This window comes from Gopherus flavomarginatus, chromosome 6 (genome assembly GCF_025201925.1).
Source record: "Gopherus flavomarginatus isolate rGopFla2 chromosome 6, rGopFla2.mat.asm, whole genome shotgun sequence".
NCBI classification, from domain to species: domain Eukaryota; kingdom Metazoa; phylum Chordata; order Testudines; family Testudinidae; genus Gopherus; species Gopherus flavomarginatus.
This window is the reverse complement of record NC_066622.1, coordinates 23,053,244-23,066,354: the sequence shown is the minus strand read 5'-3', so window position 1 is coordinate 23,066,354 and position 13,111 is coordinate 23,053,244. Positions and strand designations below refer to the sequence as shown.

The 13,111-nt window shown below is 49.4% G+C and overlaps 1 protein-coding gene across 1 annotated transcript in view; it reads right to left on the bottom strand.

Moving 5' to 3' along the window:
* Positions 1-3,196: 3,196 nt before the first annotated feature.
* The window catches only part of MCM2 (minichromosome maintenance complex component 2), a 12,601-nt gene continuing 2,686 nt past the window's right edge, over positions 3,197-13,111 (bottom strand). Inside the window, exons 4-12 of the mRNA XM_050959080.1 lie at positions 12,369-12,388; positions 12,166-12,259; positions 11,237-11,487; positions 10,179-10,305; positions 9,815-9,927; positions 8,626-8,868; positions 7,469-7,651; positions 6,194-6,349; positions 3,197-4,302 (exon numbers count right to left, since the gene is read on the bottom strand). Coding sequence (XP_050815037.1) covers positions 4,192-4,302; positions 6,194-6,349; positions 7,469-7,651; positions 8,626-8,868; positions 9,815-9,927; positions 10,179-10,305; positions 11,237-11,487; positions 12,166-12,259; positions 12,369-12,388 — 1,298 coding nt within the window. The 3' untranslated portion in view covers positions 3,197-4,191. The remainder of the gene's footprint in view (positions 4,303-6,193; positions 6,350-7,468; positions 7,652-8,625; positions 8,869-9,814; positions 9,928-10,178; positions 10,306-11,236; positions 11,488-12,165; positions 12,260-12,368; positions 12,389-13,111) is intronic.

The following is a 13,111-nucleotide window of genomic DNA, read 5'->3' as shown; positions in this document are numbered from 1 at the left end:
TTGACAAGCATGCTCAGACATGTCTACTATCCAGCCTGCAATTAGCTTTGAGAGAGGTTGGGTGGTGGTGCTTTGGGGCCATGGTGAAAGCAGAAGGTAACACTGAACTGCTAAACCTTTCTATATATAACAGGGGTAACACTGCTAGTGGAGAGCTTACAGGACTGGAGTAGATACTGAGGTGCCATTAGTTTTATGGAACTATCCACAATACTACTTCACCTATGAAAGAAGCTGGTTACTTACAGCCAGCTGCCCACCCAGACCCAGAGAGCATTCTCTGTGCCTAGAGAGTCAAGTTCATCCAGGTCTCCCCTAGATTGGACACTTATGCTATGTTCTCAAGCTAGGCTGAGCCTAGATGGCGGTTTTGTAAAGTGCATGCAGACGCATTGTTCCAACTCCAGGAGACTTGAGCTTACGCACCAGGGGATCAGCTTGTACTGGATCAGAGTCTGGGCAAACCCTCTCCTTTTCAAATCAGTGTGGTTTGAAGTCACACTGGAGCCTCTTCCAAAGCCAGCCTGACTCAGCATTCACAAGCAGCCAACGGCCCAGCAGAGGCCTTTGCAGATTGCAGTGATACCACCTTGCCTGTGTATTTCTTAAAAGCAATTATCGAAGGAACTCTGCACTTCTCAGCTATCAGTGGATTTAAGTACAAATCCCAGCAGAGCAGTGGCCTCTCCCATCTCTCACAATACACAAAACCTGCAGGTTTTCATGTAATGTTTTACCCATTACAGCTTGGAGCAGAGTGCCCAAACTTGGCTAACCCCAGGGACTTTCAGTGAAGCCTATAAGGGAAGGCAGCAGCTCCTAGGGAAACACTCCAGAGAGGAGCAGAGTGCTTTCTACCGAGCCCTGCAGTGCCATCCTTGCTGCAGTCTACTGATGAACGCTTCCCGGCAAGGCAGCTTCCGAGCGAAGCAGCATCAGTTTTCACCCAGTGCAGCATCCCAGCTCAGACCAGGCACCTGATGTTTCTGAGGGCCCGCGTTCACTCTAGGGACCCTGGATGCTCGACAGTCTTAGGAGGAGGAATATTCCTCCAGGCCTGTGTTAGGGAGCAGTGTCAGAGTACCACAGAAATTGGAGAGGAACCCCCTTCCCTGCACCCACACACTTCTATTCTGTTAGGGATGTCAAATATTAAACGGTTAACCAATAACCAATCGTTAATATGTTTCAGTTAATGTTTAGAACAAATTGGCAGCAGTCCCGACGCCCCTGCAGTGTGGGGCCAGGCAGCAGCCCCAGACCTCCTTGTGCAGGGCCGGACAACAGCCCCAGCCCCACCTTGTGTAAACGGTTAACCAGCATAATTTTAATAGTTTAATTGTAAACACATGTACTTTTTGAAACAATACTTACATCTCTAGTACTGATACACCCACAGTGTGGCTACTTCCCAAAGGGGGTAAAATGTGTGTTCCTGGCCTGTGGGGATCTTCCACTAGTGACACCAATGTCAGCTGTAGCAAGGGCCACAGACGTCAAGAATTGTCCTGCACAGCTGGGCTGGACAATGCAACAAAGTGAGGGGTGAAGCCAAGTACTGTAGCTACCTCTAAATTAAGAGCTCATGGTGTGTGTAGCACTGGGGCAGGGCTAGCAACATCTCAGACTGAAGGTCCTTGCCCTTTTCCAGTGGAAGCATCTCCTGTCTTGAGTGACAGAGAGGAACAAAAGGCTGAGCCAGCCACAGAATTCCCAGCTGCTCTCCCCGGCCATTTGACCCTCACTACGCCTTCCCCACCACCTCAGGCAGTAGCAGGTGAGGTGTTCAAAGCCCTGTACACTAAAAATCAGAACAAGCTGCGGGTGCTACTGGGACGCTGTTCATGCTAAAAGGTTCTGTCCAGGTTACCGCCTTTAACCACAATTATGAAACGGGCTTCAAGCTCAGATCTCCCCAGCTGGTTACAATTTATAGGTTGTATCCACACCCCAGCTCTGCCAATGACAACCACATGGGCACATCCACATCTAGTGTTCTAGTTAATCATATTTATATCAGTACATTCTGGAGGCAAAAATCCCCCAGCAAGGGAGAGGGGGCCAGGAAGACATGCCCATGAGCCGCAATAGGAAGCCCTGCCACACAGAGCCCCAGGGGACAGTCAAGCCAGTTATACTAATCCCAGGTAGGAGTCTAGTTTACACTGCACAATGGCAGTGTGCTGAACCACTTATGGGACAAGAGTCATGTGCTAATCTAGATCACTGTTAGCTGCCCTGCTGCCAAGAGTTATAGCCAAGCTGTGTGGGGATGTAACCTATGGGGAAGGAGCCAACACCGCCAGTAACTGCAGACAAGTTCTGTGAAAGGCACCTGAACACCAAGGAGTTTGCCTGGACCCCACACGGCAGGTACTGTCATTTCCACGACATGTTCTAGAGTAGGTGAGGGCAGTCTAAACCCAGGTTTGAGGCTATTCTACACCAGTCAGGCAAATTGCACTTAAAGCCAAATAGCTGAACTGCTCTTGGACATGGTCTAGGGCTGTGCCGCAGCGAAATGTAAGTAGCAGCCCCTCAGCCAAGCCTGCAGATTGACATGGAGGCTGTATGTTAAAAAGGAAGGGAACTGGGGATACTGGGCTGCAGTTTAAAGCCATGGTCACAGTGCCGTTCACAGGAGAGGCAGGAGCCTACGGAGAACCAGTGGAACACAACAGGGGTTGAGCAGTTCAGAACAGTAGTTGGGCCTGGCCTTCAGACCCACACACTCTATAGGAACCAGAAAAAGTCCACAGACCCAGGTATCATTCAAAGGCCCAGCCACTACTGGCCTTGGGCAGAAATGGTAGAGCGTCGATCATTCTCCTTGCCCTGTGTGGCAGTCTCCTATTGTCCCATCACGGTGAGGAAATGCTGAATAGCCTAGAGAAAACTACTGCGTTCCCAGTCTGCCCCCACCCACCCTCAGTGCTTCAACAGGTGCCCAGTCCATTCCCACTCCTCCTCACAGTGACAGTTACCTGGTACGTGCAAGAAGTACAAAAGCAGGGCCAGGATATCAAACCCCAGAGATAAAAATGACTCCTCCCTCTCGCTGTGAGCCTCCATTTTGAATGGTGGAACAGACACTTAGCAAGACAAAGGATGAGAGCAGGCAAGCTGCTCAGTCATGCTTATACTTCCTTACTGCAGGGGGGGGAATTTCCAGAGGAATACAAACACCGGCATATTCAAAACACATGTATTCAAACACACAGTAAAAGAGCAAAAGACTCGCAGTCTAATATACAAAAAGCAGGTGTGACACAGGAACGTGTTCAGACCATCCATCCCCCAACAGATTTCTTCCTGCATGTTGTCCTGCTGGGGTTCTTGCCACCACAGCTCTCACATCTGTGGCATCTCAATTGACTTTGCCCTTAAAGACACTGAAACACTTTGCACTGAAGACACGCTCACCAGCCAGTCAGCGTCCTGTACAAGCTGGGTTGCTTTAGGACTGGTGTGGGGAGGGGAGGCGTGATGCTTCATTCCTAAACCCACAATATAGCTTAGGTTCTGCTGCTTGTTCCGGTTCTGACCTGTACGCCTACCTAGGGCAGAATGTTCCACCCACCAAGGCATTTAACAACCCACTAGGGACGCTGAACACTGCCCCAGTGCAAGACAGATGCAATACCGGCCCCCTCCTTTGCCAATAAACACTTAAACAGCTCTAATATTTGAGGCGTTTGTGTTCTATGTGCCATGTTAAAGTCTCGCCAAGTCCCTTCATTAGGCAGTAACCAGAAACAGAAGGAGGCTGACGGCTGTGGTGATCTCACTGGAACGTATCTGTCAGCGAAGGAATGCCCTTCTGCCGGTACTGCTCCAGCCGTGCCGTCACGGGGAACCTCAAGCCGGAGCTCAGCATGGAGGAAGTGGGGAGGGTATAAAACATCCAGCCCATGTCACAACCAGCAATTCTCACCTATCAGGTTCAGCTAAGAGACAAGAGTTACCAAAGCTGCTAACAAACAGACTTAGCTGGGCCTTTACCTAGTTAACTCTATTTACAAGTCCTTCCACAGCTCAGCACCTCTAAGGCACTCCCTTAATCCATAAGGCACAAAGCAAGCAAGGGACTGGCTGAGTGCTCCGGTTCTCCTATTTCTGGTTGCATTCCTGGGTGGGACACATGTCAACTTCTCCTCTCCCTTGCACACAAGGCAGGCTCTGCCACTGCCCTTAGAACTGCTGGAGAATCACCTTCCGTTTCACATCGCGGCTGAACTTGTTCATCTTGAACAGCTCGCTGTCATAGAAGGCAGAGAGGGTGTGAATGTTGATCTGGCGAGCCTAGGAGAAGAGAACAGAGGGAGACGTTAATGCTCATTTCAGAAAAGACTTTCCACTGCAGAGGGCTCACACCATTCATGAAAATGAGCAGTCTCTGCTCAGCAAAGGCCCAGGCTTGAAGCAGGTCAGGACTGAGGAGAGCTGCATGGAGGATGCTAGCTCAGCATCGGCCTGCTTTCTGCCTGTCCTTTACTTCCATTGGATCTAAAATGCAACCATAACTAGAGAAAGCTGAGACCCATCATATGCAGCATGCACTGAGTTACACTAGGATTTCTGATCTGCACAAGAGCCTTCTCTAAGAAGAGGGGCTCAATTCACAAACCACTCTGGTGGCCCTGACATTTGAAAGAGGTACAGTTATTAGACACAATCCAGGACAGGGACCAAGAAGTAAAGAAAGAAGGAATGGGAAATTTGATACTCTACTGGTGCCATGCACTGTTCAGAGACTTCCCCCGTGAGGGCCAACAGTTTAGTTTGGTTAAAAAAAAGCTTATAGGCAGATAGGGAAGCCAAAAACTCTCAGTGACTGGGGCGGGGGAGTAGGTATGATCTTAACTGATCAGTGCTTGTATAATCACTTGCTTTTCCCATCCTGACAGCTCATTGTCCAATCAGACTAAACTCCACGGGGCAAACACCAGCCACTCCCTGGGCTCTGCTGTCCAAACACTGCAGCACTAGACTAGCGCAGGAGAACCAGAAAACAAAACTGATTAGGAATAAGTGAAAGCCACTATTCTATTACCCAGATGGGAGAAAAGCAAAGAGGCAAGAGACAGACTGAAAGCTAGACTTAATTTAAAATGACTTACCGCATATACTCGTTCATAAGCCAAATTTTTTTAGTAAAAAAGGGAAGCACCAGAGAAGGGGGTTGGCTTATGAATGGGTATAGAGAGGGAGAGGTGGGACACAGCCTGTCCCCCCAACAGAGGGAGCAAGGAGAGGCAGCACAGCCAGGAGAGCCAGAAGGGAAGAGACAGGGCCGGATTCTCTGTTTCTGGCCAGGCTGCTCTCCCCCCAGCTCCGAAGCTGGCAGGCTGCGGCCGCACCACCCGGCCTGCTGGAGTAGCTCCAGCCAGGTCAGAAACATCCTCCCCTGGCCCTCCCCAGATAAGGTAGGAAGAGATGGGATGGGGAAAGTGTGGGGGTCCTGGGCTAGGGGTGGGGCCATGTGTGGGGTGGTCACAGGGGTTACTCCCCTGACTCCCAGCTTCTGCCCTCCAAAAAAATTTCCCCACCAGTTGCTGTCCCGGCCTATCAGGGTAAGCAGCTGGCGTGCTGGGACACTTTGTTTACTTAGGTTTACCGCCGTGCCTGCAGATGCTCAAGGTAAACAAACCATTTCAGCCCACCAGTGGCTTATCCTGATGGCCCAGGAGCCAAAGTTTGCCGACCCCTGAATTACAGGGTCGGCTTATGAATGGGTTATAACATTTTTCCATTTTTACTTACCCATCTTGAGCGGGTCGGCTTATAAATGAACCGGCTTACGATCGAATATATATGCTACGTCTAATGCCACATTCTTCTGGTGCAGCAACTCAGGCAAGGAGGTTTTCAAAAATGTTATTAGTCTGACAGTGTCCCTTTAAAGGTACCTATGACCCTCTGGCAGATTGACAGTGGTAACAGAATACCCTAGAGAAGACTCTTCAAAATAGACATCCCAACTCACAGTCTGCTACGGCTGGGACAGCTGGTTTCTTGCTCCTCTCTGGTATCACAAGCATCTCCTTTTACATAGAGAAAGGAGAACTCTGGACTATTAGCACTGAAGGTTAAAGGGGAGCCCAAGGATCCTGGGGCAGGGAGGAGGAGAGGGGAGGGTCAGGGAGCAGTCAGTCCCCCCGGCAGAGTGCAGTGCACAGAACCTATCCCATACCTTATCCACCAGGTCTTTCTCTGGCACCTCAATGGTGTCTTGCTGTGCCCCGTAGCGGTTCCTCTGATACATCACCTGTTCTGCCACAAGCTGTTTCAGAATAAACAGCAAGAGCTCGTTGTTGTCTCGTCTGAAAGCCAGGTAACGGGAAAAGGTCTGGGAAGCAAACGAAGAGCCAAGAGGGTTAGAGACAGAGGGCCACACAACCTATGACCTACACGCAGGACACAAGTGTAACAGCTCGTCTACACTTAACAACTAGATCAACTTAGCTACATCCATCAGGGCTGTGAAAAATTTCTCTTCGAGGGCCAGAGTTAGGTCAACCTAATCCCTGGTGTAGACAGGGCAAGGTAGAAGGAAGAATTCTTCGGCTGACCTATTTAATACTTTTTGGAGAGGTGGATTAGGTACATTGATGGAAAACCCCCTTCCAGCAAGGTAGGAAATAGCTACACTACAAGGGCATAGCTGCAGCTGTAGCGCTTGTAGTTTAGACACAGTGCGTGGGATGGTGAGGCTTAAGCTGTCAAGTAAAAAACAAAAACATTCATTTCCATTTCACACCCTCCTTCAGGGTTCTGACTAACCTTTGGAACACAGGCCTTTGCCAGCCAGGTTAGTGGCTCAGGAGACATTCAGGGAATCCAAAGGGTGAACATATTTACTTTAACCAGGCCGAGGAACCTCCATCAGATGCTCTCTGATCTTGCAATATAGGATATCCTCACAGGCTTAGGAACCAACCCTGATGCTCCCTGTAAGCTGGAAGACAGGGCTTTTGGGGGAGGACCCACCCTTGGGAGAAAGGTCTATATAGCAACATAGTCTATATATGGCCCTGAATTCTACAGATTTCACAGTGGCCCCCCAAGCTTAAAACTTGCTGATCACAGCCCCCAGCCCGAGAAAACGGCCAGGAGTCTTGCAGACCCAAGCAGTAACTTGAGCTCAGCCAAATGAGTTGAGTAGCCAGCCAAAAGCAGAGTATAATTCAGAGCCAGGATCTTTGGCTCTTAGAAAAAGCATAGACCCTTGCATGTCAAAACCAGAGTGACCAGGGTGCAGCCCAGGGTACCTTCTCATATGAAGGCCTGGTGTTCTGCAGAGTAACACGGAGCTGCTCACCAAGGCCCTGCTCGCACTGGGGTCAGAGGTAAAGATCAGTGTTTTAGCCACTGTCCAAACCAAACTGGTTTCCAACCCAATCAGTTCAGATGGAGCTTTAATCTAGCTGGTTAAGGGACTCCAACCCATAAGCCCCTTCCCACACACCTTCCGCATGCTCCTCATGACGCTGAACTTCTGAGTGTCAATGAAGCTCTCCAGCATCACCCTGATGGCCATGTTGACGTCGTCCTCCACCACATAGTCCCGTAAGTGAATTCGGGCATGGGCCTCGGCCATGCGGATCATGGACTCTATGTGACGCACCGTGATGGGGATGCTGCCAGTGGCCTATGGAGCGAAGGGAGGGACAATATTACAGGGACACACAGAACATGAGAGATAGCAGACCAGACTCTTTACACGGGTCCTTCTCAGCCCATGCATGTCTGCTTGAGATGCAAGGCTACCTACTGTAGGTGACTGGTCATGAACCTTCATAACCAAGAAGCTTCAGAAACCAAGGAAACTGCACCACCTACTGGCAGACATAGTGTAGTATGGAGAAAGGTAATTGATACTTATGGGCCTAGACAGACAACATCGTTAATTCACTTAAAGGTGAGCTATAAAGGTGCTTTTGCCCCTTAGTTTGCTTATTTATGATGAGAGGCGTGAAAGAGTTCTCTCTCCCCTCACCCAATTCTTAGTAGGGAATTTAAACAAAAAAACAAACAAAAGAAACAAACAAACAGATGAAGTCAGATATTAAACTACATTTTCCCAAGGTCCATGAAACTCCTTGTGGCCCCATCAGATTCATTTGAGAAGAGGAAGATCCAGGATCCCTCAAGAGGAGTCCATGGTCACAATGGGAAAGCACTGCAGAGCTTGCCTGCTGCCATAGCGCTTCCTTCAGCCCCCAAGGGTGAAGGTGGAGAATGTGACTGCCTCAAAGGAAATCCAAAGACGCAGCAGGAGATTAAGGGATTCCACAGCAGCAAAGCCAATATATTTAAGATATCTCCATGGATTCCTACCAGAGCGCATAATGGCACAGAACGTATTAGCCCTACAGCATACAAAACCTCACTACTAACCTATGTACCTTTACATTCAGATGAGGGAGAACCACTTATTTACCAGGTGTCTCTACAACATTGGACACAGTCCACCACTTATGGCAAGGTGACCCAGAGCTTCATACCCAGATACTATGGTGAGGGACACAACATGAACAAGTAGGAAGATCTTGGGGTAGTCCACTGCTGATCCAGGTAGCTCCGCCTACTTCCCCATAAAGCCCTTTATTTAAGTCTACTCACCATGGACTCCTTCCGGAGATCACTGTACATCCGGGCCACCTTGTCTTGGTCCATCTGGTTTAGCTTAGGGTGGACCTTCTCCTTGGCATAGATGATGTATTTCTTCAGGATCTCTTGGGGAATGGGATCCACGCCATAGGTGTTAGGGAGGATAATCTCTTGGGCATCTCCATTCACTACATCTTTGCTGCCGGGGTGGTGTTTGATGTGGCTTCCCACGACAAACCGGGCTAGCATCTCGTCCTGCAGGACAATGGTAGGAGTAACAGGCACTGGAGCCATTGCTGCTTCTGCAGCTGAATTCAACCATGTAGCTGTGTGCTGCAGACAGACAGAAGCTTGGGGATAGATGAGCAGTCAGCCAATGGTTGTACTCAAACAAGGGGACCCAGACTGATTCCCAGTCCGTCACACAGGCTGGCGAAGGCTTGAAGAGTCACACTCAGTCTTTGGAAAAGGGGCGCAAGGGCCTCACGGCATTTGACACGAGTGCATGTTGGAGCCATGTGCACTGGTTTCAAAAGGGAATCTCAGCCAGTTGCTGGATGGAGACTGTGCCGCAAAAGGGACACATCACATTTATAGAAGCAATGTCATTCTTTTTTGAGGCAGGGTGGAAATCCTCACTATGCTGTGGGGGAAGTGCCTCAGGAGGAGAAACGATTACAGGAGATCTCACAGCATGAAGGATAGGGCTGTACACAGCCCTGACAGACACGTAGGTTTGAGTAAGGCTCTGAATGATGCTGAGAGATGTTGTGGCTTCTTGGCGGAGAATGGGGGATGAAGCTCTCTTGCCTCAAGGGAAGGGGTGTGGTGCAATCCTCTCTCCATACCCTGAATGGCCAATTCAAGGAGTTAGCCACTCGACTGGCCACAGGGTGAAATGAAGAGAGGCAGGGGCATTCAAAGAATTAGATGAAAGGCACGTGGCTGGAATGAGATAAATCTTAGGGGTGGAGGTTGGGGCCCCCAAAGCAGCCTGTAGTCAATGACCTGCTGAGGCTTGGGAGACTTTACCCGGCAAGAGCACCAAGGCAAGGGGTAGCGCTGCCCTATGCCCCCCCTTCCCACCACTTCAGTGCTATCACAGCATGGTAGGCATCAGAACCTAACCAGCTCCCTGTCAGCATGGGTAGTGGCACCCCCACCACCACATAAGATGTGAGAGTCACACTTTGGCTTGTACCTGAACTGGGTCCACCGTGTCTCTCACCACACACAAGACATCGAATCGAGAGATGATGGGCTCCGTCAGATCCACGTTCTCTGAGAAAGTCAGCGACGGGTCATAGCGCCCACCTGCATCACAGAAGGAGTCCCTCATGGTCAAACAAGTTCATGTGCCCCCCCAAGAGACCCTGCATCCAGCATCATAACCTTGTTCCTGTGGGTTTGGTTTCTGTCTCCAGATGGCACATGTAGTAACAGAGTTAGAGGGTCTGGTGACCAGAGGTACATAAAGAGGTAGTGCTGCAGTTCTGGTGACTGCAAAACTGATACCATGGGTCTGAGACAGGGACTCCCTGCTCTTCTAGTCCCCAGGTACTCACCTATAGGGTTGGCAGCAGCAATAATTGTGCAGCGAGCCTGCAGAGAGGTGACTATGCCAGCCTTCGAGATGGAGATGCTTTGCTGCTCCATGGCTTCGTGGATACTGGTCCTGTCCTGGTCGTTCATCTAGGAGAAAGCAAAGACTTTAACATTCACTGGCGCCCATTCCTGCAGGAGGCCAAAAGTGAAGGAACATGTTACACAGGGCCTCATGGTCCAACTTCCATGAGCCTACACTAGGTGCGTGCTGCCAGGGTCGCAGCAGGAAGGGAGGAAGAGAAAAAAATCACCAGTCCCCACCCACTTCACAAGAGCTTGTTGTACAGAGCTGAGAAACTTGTTTTAACATGTCCCTGGGCAGGCGAGGATGTAGGGTGGATCCATTAGCTCTAGATTAGGGGGCACAGATATTTCAAGGACAGGAGGCATCTGCTTCCTTCACTGCTACAAACCGCCCTTCGATCCTCAGATTCATTCCTTACCCACCTGCTGCTGGACCTGTGGGGAACTCAGTAGATGGCTTGGATTCAGGCCAGCCCCCTCTATCCAACTGTGGTGGCAAATCCTACTTTCACTTGCTCTTCTTAGGAGACCCATTAAAATCTGGCCCAGCTCAGCAGCAAGCGATAGCTCACATCACCTGATGAGGTCTCAGTGGCCTATGGGAAACGGTGTCTCCATGCAGTTCCTAAATACACTGGCACCACATCACAAGAATGGGCACTCATTATCCTCAGAGACCAAAGAATGAATGGGAGACAATCTGAGCTCCCTTCATCCCTCCAGGTCAGGGCTGAAGTGCTTCAGCAGGAGGCACTGCATGAAGGGTACTTTGATGACTTCCCTGAGCATCACATACGCATGTGGACTGCATTGTGAGCCTAGCCGGGGCCTAACAAAGGGCATCCACACGAGCCTGGGTCATTCTCTCCCGCAAGCAACAGATAAAACATTGGTCGGGGGAGGAATCATGAGCCACTGAACTTCTCAGCCAAGAGAGCCCCTAACTCACACCCCATTAGCTCTGCCTTACTGCGTAGATGAAGTCGGTGCTCACCTTGTCAAACTCATCTATCAAGCAGACACCCCTGTCTGCCAGCACCAGCGCCCCTGCCTCCAGGGTCCACTCTCTGCTGACTGGGTGCCGCTGGACGTAAGCAGTCAGACCAACAGCAGAAGCACCCTGGCCAGTGGTGAAGATGGCTCTGCTGGACACCTTCTCCACATACTTGAGGAACTGAGATTTGGCTGTGCCCGGATCTCCGCAAAGCAACACATTGATATCACCACGGACTTTGTGTTTGCCACCTATAGCCAGGTCAGAAATGGGAGAGGAAGTCAAGCCAGGAAGTCTTGTTTAAAGATCAATTTCTTCTGCCTCCCTCTTCGCCTCCCACCCACCGCCACCTTCAGTGTGAGTTTGAATTGTGAACATTTCGGGGGGGGGGGGGGGGGTCCCAATTCACTCACCAATGGAGTTACGCATGTGCAAAAATCCACACAAATAGATCTGCAAGAGATCCAGAGTCACCGAGCTCTAGTACATATGCCTGGCCCAGGGGCTCTCAGCCCTCCCCTTATGGAACCTGGTTCTTTTATGTATAGGTGTGCGATGTTGCATTTCTTCCCCCAGTTGAAATAAGACACTTCGTACACAAGGAGGAAGCAGTGAGGATTCCCCAGGCATCCGACCTGCACAAGGACACTAAACCCAGAATGCTAGGGGCAGAGATATGTTAAACCCATGATGCTAGGGGCTTAAATTCTAGCTCTTCAGAGCTAGGACTTCATCTTCACTATGTATTTCTACTCCTGTATTGTGGAACATATGCTCCTACTTCTATTCACAGAGAAGTCCTATTACTCTACTACTTCTGATCTTCTTACCCAGAAGTCACATTACAAAGGTAATTCTTAATTTCCTTCACTGCACCAGTAGAAACAGGTCTGGAATCACACACTGAATACAACTGACAACACACCTACCAGGATTTTTGGGTTCACCACCAAACAGGGCAAGGGCCAGGCCTCTCTTGATGTCTTCGTGCCCGTAAATAGATGGAGCAATGCTGGCAAAGATCTGAAAGGAAAGGCAGGAGTTTTCAGTGGCCCACTGTATTCAACATTTAGCATGACAAGCAGCAAGACTCATTAGCTATGTGGCTATTCTAATCAGTGCTTGAAATCACCCTGCTGACATCAAGGATTCCTTTATTATATGGAGAGGAACATAGCATCAATGCAATAATACGACCGATACACCTCAAAGGTTCTATGATAGCCCCGTGTTGATGAGCAGGACACAATGTGCAATCCAGTGCAGGATTCGCTATTACCACTACATTCAGACTTCGCACTAAATACAGCGAAGAGACGATTTGTTACTTTGTGTTCTGAGTTAGAGACCCTGATTCTGACTGAAGCCTGTTTAACTGATACATTAATATTTGACAATTATCAGCAGGAATAACTAAGATTGGTGATCTGCTGTGCAGATTAATGGCTCAAGACCAAGTATTTAGATTACAGGCAATTGTTTATTTGCATGCCCAATTAAGGCAAGTTCTGTCAAAATGTTGGCTATTGGTCACGACTGATTTCAAACCTACTTTTTCTTGGACAAAGAACTGAAGTTTTATTTCCAAAACTCTGGCTTTATAGATGTATCAGCTCCACGCAGTGGAAGTAAAGTTACAAATATCAGACTCTGCAATTAATGACAGGATAGAGATGACCGAGATCTCATCCTTGCTAAAGGATCTGAACCCACCACATTACGCTTCCTGCCCTATGGGTGCTTAATCTGGCTCCGCGTTCTATAGTGTATCAACTCGGGTCTTGGCAGGTTACAGCGTTGCTAACTGAACAGTTTAAGCCAGTCTTATTCCTTGCCAACCTGAAATCACAACCCTCCATGAATAAGGCGCAGGGA